Below are 8,671 nucleotides of genomic sequence, written 5' to 3'. Positions count from 1 at the left end.
CGAACGTCAGCCGTCGCGATTTCCCGTTGCCTACAAGAAACACACGGCAAACGACTATCGCTGACTCTAGACTCTATGGTTGCGTTTAGACTCTAACGCTAATTCTTTCGTTTGGTTTTCACGCCGGCGAAAAAGTATGACGCTGACTCGTGACTCTCTGGTTGCGTTTAGACTCTTAGTCTCTATCCCACCTCATTCGTAAACTTTCGGTTATACCATTTTGAGTTCATCTTTATCGGCCATTTTGTCTTCTCCTCCCATTCGTTAGCAGGTGGAACGTTTTTCAATTTTTTCAGTTCCAAAACCTAAAAGAATCTAGTAATTTTACAGCAACTTTTTACTCGAAAGCCGTTCCTGAACCCAATAAAACTGGTAAAGCATTGAATCAAATTTAAGAGAGCACAAAACAAAAAAACAAAACGCGTTTGTAAAATTTTATTTATAAAACAGTTGAAGCGTCTAAGAAATAAAAATTAAAATGGGAGACAAAAGCTCTGACCAGAGTATTATGGATAAATCCATGCGTTCAGTATTCGGTTAGTAGTACCAATTGTAATAAAATTCATATTTTATAATTAATAATATTGGTTTCAGTTGGGAACATTCCATACGAAGCAACTGAAGAAAAGCTTAAGGAGATTTTCAGCGAGGTTGGACCAGTTGTCTCATTAAAGTAAATAGTATAATATATTATCAATTTTATGTATACTACACCTGTAATATCCTCTACTTCAGATTGGTTTTTGATCGAGAGAGTGGCAAACCAAAGGGCTTCGGATTTTGTGAATATAAAGATCAGGAAACCGCTTTAAGTGCTATGCGAAACCTAAACGGATATGAAATCGGAGGAAGAACATTAAGAGTCGACAACGCGTGTACGGAGAAGTCAAGAATGGAAATGCAGCAATTATTGCAAGGCCCTCAAGTAGAAAATCCATATGGAGAGCATTGTGACCCAGACCAAGCTCCGGAAATTATAACGAAAACTGTAGCATCGTTGCCACCGGAACAAATGTTTGAGTTGATGAAACAAATGAAACTGTGTATACAAAATAACCCGTCAGAGGCTCGCCAAATGCTAATGCTAAACCCTCAATTAGCATATGCATTACTACAAGCAATGGTCGTAATGCGCATTGTCGATCCACCCACAGCATTGGTAAGATGTTGCATTTGTGCCTTAGTACTCTCATATAAAAAGTCTATTTTTAGGGAATGTTATTTAAGGCAAATCAAATGCCTCCAGTTTTGGGCGCCAAGCCATTAGGTGGAAGCGCACCTTCTGTAAATACTATGCAAAATACACCTGTTATTCCTCCTGCTCAAGTAAGTGCATCATCTATCCCATTGGCTGGTCCTAGTTTCAACTCCATGCAAGGAAACGACATTGATCTCAGAGCGATGTCAAGCGTAAACATGGGGTCTCAACCGCCAATTGATCCTCGTATGGTTCGAAATATTGACCAAGATTTGAGAGGTATGCCAAACCCCGTCCCCCCTCCTCATATGGATCTCCGTAATCAGAGGCAAATTCAGCAACAGCCAATTAATACTCCGACAGTGCCATTCCCATCTGATCCTAGACAAAGACCCATGGATCCTCGCTTAAGATCTGCCGGCGCCTCTGGTGTACCACCGAGTGCTCAGCAAACTGCTCAACAACAACTGCAAAATCGATTGGCTTCCAATTGCGGCTTACCTAATGATGCGTCAGACCAAGAGAAAGCCGCATTAATTATGCAGGTACTACAGCTGACAGATGAACAAATTTCACAATTACCTCCAGAACAAAGAGCAAGCATTCTTGTTTTAAAAGAACAAATTGCTAAAAGTACTCAGCGTTAATTTTTTTGCTTTGTATTTTCAAATAATATAATAAAACAATTTTATCATATATTTCAATTACAATAACTCTTTAGATAATTTTCCATAGAGTTGAATTAACCTTTATCATGGTTGCCGTTATTGTGTCGAAAAAAGTGCACTGTCGTATTTGTACGGCATATATGTGGTTAGAGACTCTGTTGAGAACAGCGTAAACAAGTGAAAAATGCGTTAAGTTCGGCCGGGCTGAACATTGGATAATATAGGGAGCATACCGAAAAGTATAACTATATATTTGAGTAACAATCATTTGATGTATTTAAATTTGAGGAAATCGTACGCATTAAATTAAGTATTAACATAATTATCCCACATTATAAATTTGTACTATATAAATTGAGTTTATAGAGATTTTTTTTTTTGATTTGGAAACAGAGTAAATAAAAACCCATGGTCATGCCATGATAAAAACCGTAGCCGTAAAATGTTTCAAAAAATACCGACAACATCGACTAAGACAGTTGGCATACAAGGTCAACCCAAATAAGGATAAATAATAATAAAACCATTACAAGAATATGTTTGGAGTTCTTTATTATTCGATATTTTGTTTATGTTACGTATTGGATACTAGCGCTTGATATAACTTTTGAACAGTAGTATTAACAATTTGCCGTAAATTCTCATCATCGTTGCTAGTTACAGCCTGCGAAGAAAACCAAAGATAGAAACATTTGAAATATATACTATTAAATTTACCATTACATTCTTACTTACCAGAGTTTCCAGATTGACTTCCACGTGTTTATCAGAAACGGTAACAGGTAATACATCACCTTTGAACATTTTTGGAACACAATTATCGCCAAATGTATCCTGCAGTGTTTCTAAAAGACATTCCTTGAAATGTGTTCGCTCGGATGTTGATTGACCAGTGGTGCCCTTAATGTTGGTTCCCCCCATTTCCGTTTGCATAATACATGCAAGAACAGAATCAGCGAACATATCGTTAACTGGTGTCGCTTGCCATTCCATTACAATAATTTTTGCATCCACGATAAGGTCTATACAGTTAAATGCTCGAATTCGTTTATCAACCTCCAATACCTGAACAGTGCCAGCACCACCAATGCGGTCCAAAAGTAATTGCAAAGTACTCAAGGAGCTACTCCATGGTATGGATTGGCGTTGAGTCACAACAGACATACTCATATCTGTATATTCTGCAAAAAGCAACGTTCATTTTTTTATTAATAAATAATTTTGTAATCGCACTTTTTAGTTATGTATAGTAGGTAACGTTTCTGAGAGAGCAGAGAGCAAAGACATACTACCAGGATACAAAACAATATAAAAATGTATTCTCTTTTTTATACAATAGAAAATGAAGTCGTTAAGACATTTTTATCAAAGATCCTTAGGGGAAATTTTAATTTTTTTACTTTAATGATAAACTAGAAGACCAACTTGTCTTGTATTGCTGAAAAACAAAATATGAAAACAAATCCAAAATTGTCTGGCTGGAGTATTCTATGAAATATTGATAGAAAAATAGATATTTCTTTCTGTGTATATGAAGACAAAATAGAGGTGTTTTCTTGATTAAAAGAGGGTAAAGTAAAACTGAATGTATAACTATTTCTTATAGATTATAATTTAAATACATTGTTTTATTCATAGGCAGGCAAGTTTATTAATTGTTTATTAATTCAATCAATTTTGATTTTGTTTCTATACAGGAGATGTTAAAATGCAGAAAGTCCTCACGACATGGCGCGTCTACTTCTTAGGCATTGTGTTTTTTATTATTATATATATATTTCAGCTCTATTGGAATTTTTTAGGATTTTCCATTTCTGAAACAGGACTAACAGTGACTATTACCTAACATTTCAAGATTTTAGCTGCAGACGTTTCGTCGGATCGTTAAGTCAGACAATCACTTTACTCTTGTATTAACGCTAGGTCAATAACCATTACATTTGTTGCCATCCATATTTAGCGTTGCAACTTTTTCCAAAAATTAGACTATCATGCGTTTTTTTTATAAATTAGCCTATACGGATCTGAGCTAGATGTAGGAACTCGAAATTATATATGAATTAAAGAAATATATATATATATATATATATAATAAAATCTGTCGTTGACGGAATATTCGCCAAAGATTTCACATTGTTGTTGAGGGGTTACGTCTAGTTGTTCTGGTTAAAAAAAATAAGATTTTTGGGTTTCGGCATTTTTCGGCGGATCCAATATGGCCGACAAAATTTTACAAAAGTCTGAAGTCAGTTTTTCAAAATTCAAATTTTTAAAAAACTGACTTCTGAAACGTAAGCAGCGAGCTCAAGGACGGCTGAGCGATAAGTTTCAAGCCAATCTGATTAATTTGGTCACGCGGTTTTTCAAGAAGTGTGGTTGACAATTTTTTGATTAAAAAAAATTGCGGCCATTTTGTCTAAAATTCAAAATTTTTAAAACCCTTCATTCACGAACTGTGTATACCAATGCACTAACAGAAAAGTTTTGGATTTTAGGTGAACTGTTTTCGATAAAAGATGTCCACCGCAAAACAAATTTTAAAATATGCAGTTTTCCAAACCTATTGCAAGTCCAGTATTTTGAAATATTTTTTTAGTTGTAAATTATTTTTTACTAGTTTTATGAAAAAGAAAAAAATTGCAAAAAATTAATTTTTTTTTTTAACTAGGCGTAACACCTTAAGGATTTGCCATTGTCTTACACGATTTGTTAATGTTGTTTGCAGGACACTTTCAACTGGGTAGCTACTAAATTAAAAAAAAGCTTTAAAAACTTACTTGACAAGTCCGAAGCGGAGAGTAGGTGATATTTAAAATCCCGTTTAACCAAAACACCGGATAATTTATTTCCTATTTCTGGTTTAGATGCAGCTAATGTGCCCATAACTTTAGCTGTTTTTTCTCCTCGGAAATATAATTCCACAGAGTGCGTGTTTCGTGGATTGTAGAATTTAATGTCTATATTAGGATCTGCTTCATATTCTCGTTGTAGGGCCATTTTTAGTCTTGACATTTCGTTTTGCTCGCCGTGAACTAAAACCTGAAATTCAGTAGAATTAATTGGGTGTACTGTACACAAAAATAATTGGGATATATCTATATATTTTTGTTATACGCATAAGTGAAATATGTTCTAATTATTGCTTAAAAAGATTATTTCAATTTTCTTTATTGGGTAATATATGGATATAAAATATGGTTATTGATAAAAATTATGATATTAAATCTTTAAAAAGCAGATATTGAGACAAAATGATTTGTCAATCTGGTGATATTTTGCTGATGATGACCATCTAAAACATGATGGGTTAAAAAATAGCTTATTAACCTGAATTTTACGGAACCGTATTTATGATTTGAAATACAATTTTTGCAATGTAACGGTAGTTTTTGTCGATTACATATTTTTCGTTGTCACATAACCAAACAAAAAATGAAAATACGATTTCATTGATTAATTCATGGAGTTTGTTTAATTTTTTCTTGAAAATTTAATGGTTTAATATGCAGAATTAACATTCGACTATTTAAACTTCATCGGTTCACTTTTTGATATAGCTCATATATAAAAGTATTTTCCAAGTTTTGAGCTTTTTTCGAAGTGGCGGAAATCTTATAGAGTTTACTTCAATTGTAATAAAGGGATTTGTTCAGCGCAATCAAACAGATACCATTTATACAGATTTTAGTAAAGCTTTTGATAGGGTTAACCATGAACTCTTATTATATAAATTAGATAATATGGGTTTTAGTATACAATACATTATTAACGGTTCGGTTTTATCAACAGTTGAAACATTCGTGGATCTTGGTATTTTATGGATCCAAAGTTAAACTTTAACAATCATGTTATTTCTATGGTAAATAAAGCATATGGTGTATTAAGTTTTATATAACGATGGCCAAAGAATTTTCGGATCCTTATATAACAAAACAACTATACACGTTTCTTGTTAGACCTATATTAGAATATGGTTCTGTTGTATGGGATCCTCAATATGTAATATATTCCTATAAAATCGAGTCAGTGCAGAAACAATTCTTAATTTTTGCACTGAGAGGTTTACATTGGAATAGTGATTTTGTATTGCCTTCTTACACTAGCAGGTTAAAATTAATTCGGTTAATTCGGAACACTATGATGGTACTAAAAATATTAAATGGTAATATACCCACTGATTTCCTAATTTCATCTAGTATAATAAATGTTTCTTTTCGATCTAGAAGATATTATCAACTATTACATATATGTAGATTTTCATCGCAAAAATTATTCTATGGGAGATCCACTCAGTAAATTTTGAATTGATTTCAATTCTGTTTACTCTAATGTAGATTTTTGCAAGAATGTTGAACTTATAAAATCTAATATAATTGTATTTTTAAATGAGTAGTGCAACTTAATAATAAACTGGCTGTTGGAGTAGATTCTGTAGCTGGTTTTCTATTCCCTTCTCATATTCCACCATGATGCGGATTATGGAGTGTACTCGATCACTTCGAAAGGGGAGGTCGCCCCCTCGATCGACAGGGGAGGGAAAGTGGGGCGTAGGAACGTTCGAGAAAAAAAAACAAAAAAGTTTATTTAGAAACAACCTATTTTTAAACTGAAAAATAGAAGTCGTGCATCCCCGTACGACAGGAAAGTCCGAAGTGTAAATGTTGTACAGTACAGGTGAAAGACAGGATCCTTAAGGACACCCCGCAACAATACATTTTTTTCTCTGAACAAGAGAACCGTACATCCCTAACCTTAATAGACAGTTCTGAACTTAAAACGAAATGCTATTTTTAATGGCTGAAAACTACGGATTAGCAGTAATAGTGTCGCTATTCTCCATTAGCAGTTGTAGCCGTGATGTTATTTTACATACCGTGTACCAAAGGTTTTACATATTTAATATCCTTAGATAAAGTAGCATCATTTCATTTTATACGAACTGTTATTGACTTACCACATGTTGCGGTTTCAGGAGACGTATAAATTCACTCGTTTGTTGGTAATCTGTGTGCGCCGAAAAAGAAATATAGTCAACAGACATATTTAGGGGCAATTTTTGTCCTGACAAAGTTGTTATCTCCTCCGGCTCTGAAAGTATAGTCTTTGCCAATGTTCCTTCAACACAATAACCAGCGATTATTACACCATTTTTCGGGTCTGTACACCAATTTTCAAATAGTTCTCTTGATAGACCACTTTGCATCATACCCGGGGATGCCATTACTACACATGGGCCAATATCTTCAAAATGATCGATACCCTTTAGATTTGATATGTGACGAAATACAAATGGATTATTCACTGCAATCTGACGTCGAATTTTGTCGTTCATAGCATTAATATATGTCTGATATACAGCCATACATTTCTTAGCCAGCGACGATGCATAGTAAATTGGTATGTCATGAAGCTCAGGATTCTGTGACCAGTATTCATCTAGTATTAATAAAAGTTCCTGGGCCCTTCCCAAAGCAAATACGGGAATTAAACATCGACCACCTTGGGTAACAATTTTCTGCACTAGAGATGTAAATCGATTTTCTCTATCTTCTCGTTTCTCATGAATGTGTGTGCCATACGTTGATTCGGTTATTAAAACATCTGGTTTCATATTAGGTATTTCAGCAGCCATTAAATGTCGATCTTCTTGCCTAGAAAAGTCGCCAGTGTACAGAATCTTTACACCTGCAATTTCAATCATAAACATTGCAGCACCCAAGACATGCCCAGCATTATAAGCACAAAATCGAACACCCATGACGTCGCGTTCTTCGTGGAAATTAATAGTTTCTATCTTTTCCATGGATGCCTCTAAGTCAGCTTCCGTATAAAGCATTTGTTCAGTGGATATGTTACTGATTTTAATATAATCCGATAACATCCATCTGTATATCGCCTTGGTAGCATGTGTCATGAAACAACGCCCACGGAAACTGGTTTTCATAAGAAACCATGGCAGTGCTCCACAGTGATCTAAATGGAAACTAACATCGAACATAAGTATTTTTTTTTAATTAAGTGTCAAGATCAGATTGTTGTGAAACGCATATAGTTCTACGAATCGAATGGTATTTCAGAACGATCAGAACCAAGTACTGAATTTAGATTGTTCTAATATTCTACAAACAATTTAAAGTAATACTCACTGCGAAATAAATAATAAATCTACTTCATCAGCCTCTATCAAATCCACATAAGGCAATGCATCCATTCCTGATAATCCAGGATGAATACCACAATCTAACTGTTAGAAATTACGATCCAAAGAACAAAATTAATAGCGATTTTGCAATAAACAATGTTTCTTACCATTATCTTTTTTCCCTTAAATTCCAACATAATGCACGACCGGCCAACTTCCTGTCCAGCACCACTGACAAAAATATAAAAAAAATATTTACATTTATTAGTAATTCTATACTAAACGTTGTTAACGTACAGCGGTTTTATCAGCAGCAAGTCGCTTTCCTCAGCTGGGACATGCCCATCACTTCTTTGAGACATCGTATCTGACAAGGTATGATGCTAACCGGGCTCCAGGTAGAATTGTATCGTTCCGGAATGAACTAATTCAAAGAAAATATTCCGCAAAAGGAACCATCGGTACTAAGTCCGGCAATCTCGTACAACTAATTATTTTTGCTTCAGTCGTTCATTTTTGTTCTCGTTCATCTAGTTCATTTTGATCCAATCGTTTATTTTTACCCTCGTTCCTTTTGCTCGTGTCATTCATTTTCCCGCTCGTTCGCAATAAATAGCGCAACCATGGTATATTCAGTAAGTCCGCTTTTCCACAGGCAGATTT

The 8,671-nt window shown here is 34.5% G+C and overlaps 2 protein-coding genes across 2 annotated transcripts; one reads left to right on the top strand and one right to left on the bottom strand.

The window, feature by feature from the left end:
• Window positions 1–463: 463 nt before the first annotated feature.
• Window positions 464–1,845, top strand: LOC133325051 (cleavage stimulation factor subunit 2). The gene is made up of 4 exons (XM_061533878.1): window positions 464–536; window positions 595–673; window positions 736–1,159; window positions 1,213–1,845. Exons 1-4 carry the CDS (start codon window positions 479–481, stop codon window positions 1,843–1,845), a joined length of 1,194 nt encoding a protein of 397 aa, XP_061389862.1. The 5' UTR covers window positions 464–478.
• Window positions 1,846–2,429: 584 nt separating this feature from the next.
• Window positions 2,430–8,370, bottom strand: LOC133325045 (cleavage and polyadenylation specificity factor 73). Its single transcript, XM_061533873.1, has 7 exons — window positions 8,306–8,370; window positions 8,176–8,239; window positions 8,013–8,110; window positions 6,821–7,850; window positions 4,644–4,905; window positions 2,602–3,047; window positions 2,430–2,530 (listed from the first exon to the last, which is right to left on the bottom strand). The coding sequence occupies exons 1-7, from the start codon at window positions 8,368–8,370 to the stop codon at window positions 2,441–2,443; spliced, it is 2,055 nt and encodes a 684-aa protein (XP_061389857.1). The 3' UTR covers window positions 2,430–2,440.
• Between the last annotated feature and the right edge of the window lie 301 nt (window positions 8,371–8,671).

This window comes from Musca vetustissima, unplaced genomic scaffold (genome assembly GCF_032173495.1).
Source record: "Musca vetustissima isolate MV318-11 ecotype Yass unplaced genomic scaffold, APGP_CSIRO_Mvet_v1 utg38984, whole genome shotgun sequence".
Lineage (NCBI taxonomy): Eukaryota > Metazoa > Arthropoda > Insecta > Diptera > Muscidae > Musca > Musca vetustissima.
This window is presented reverse-complemented; position numbering and strand designations above follow the sequence as displayed.

Excerpts from the sequence above, each read along its gene's own strand:
- LOC133325051 (XM_061533878.1), top strand. The coding sequence starts at position 479 with ATGGGAGACAAAAGCTCTGACCAGAGTATTATGGATAAATCCATGCGT. Across the intron at positions 674-735 it reads GGACCAGTTGTCTCATTAAA|ATTGGTTTTTGATCGAGAGA; the intron begins GTAAATAGTATA and ends CCTCTACTTCAG. Across the intron at positions 1,160-1,212 it reads TCGATCCACCCACAGCATTG|GGAATGTTATTTAAGGCAAA; the intron begins GTAAGATGTTGC and ends GTCTATTTTTAG.
- LOC133325045 (XM_061533873.1), bottom strand. The coding sequence starts at position 8,370 with ATGTCTCAAAGAAGTGATGGGCATGTCCCAGCTGAGGAAAGCGACTTG. Across the intron at positions 3,048-4,643 it reads CTCCGCTTCGGACTTGTCAA|AATATACAGATATGAGTATG; the intron begins GTAAGTTTTTAA and ends TGCTTTTTGCAG. Across the intron at positions 2,531-2,601 it reads AAGTCAATCTGGAAACTCTG|GCTGTAACTAGCAACGATGA; the intron begins GTAAGTAAGAAT and ends TTTTCTTCGCAG.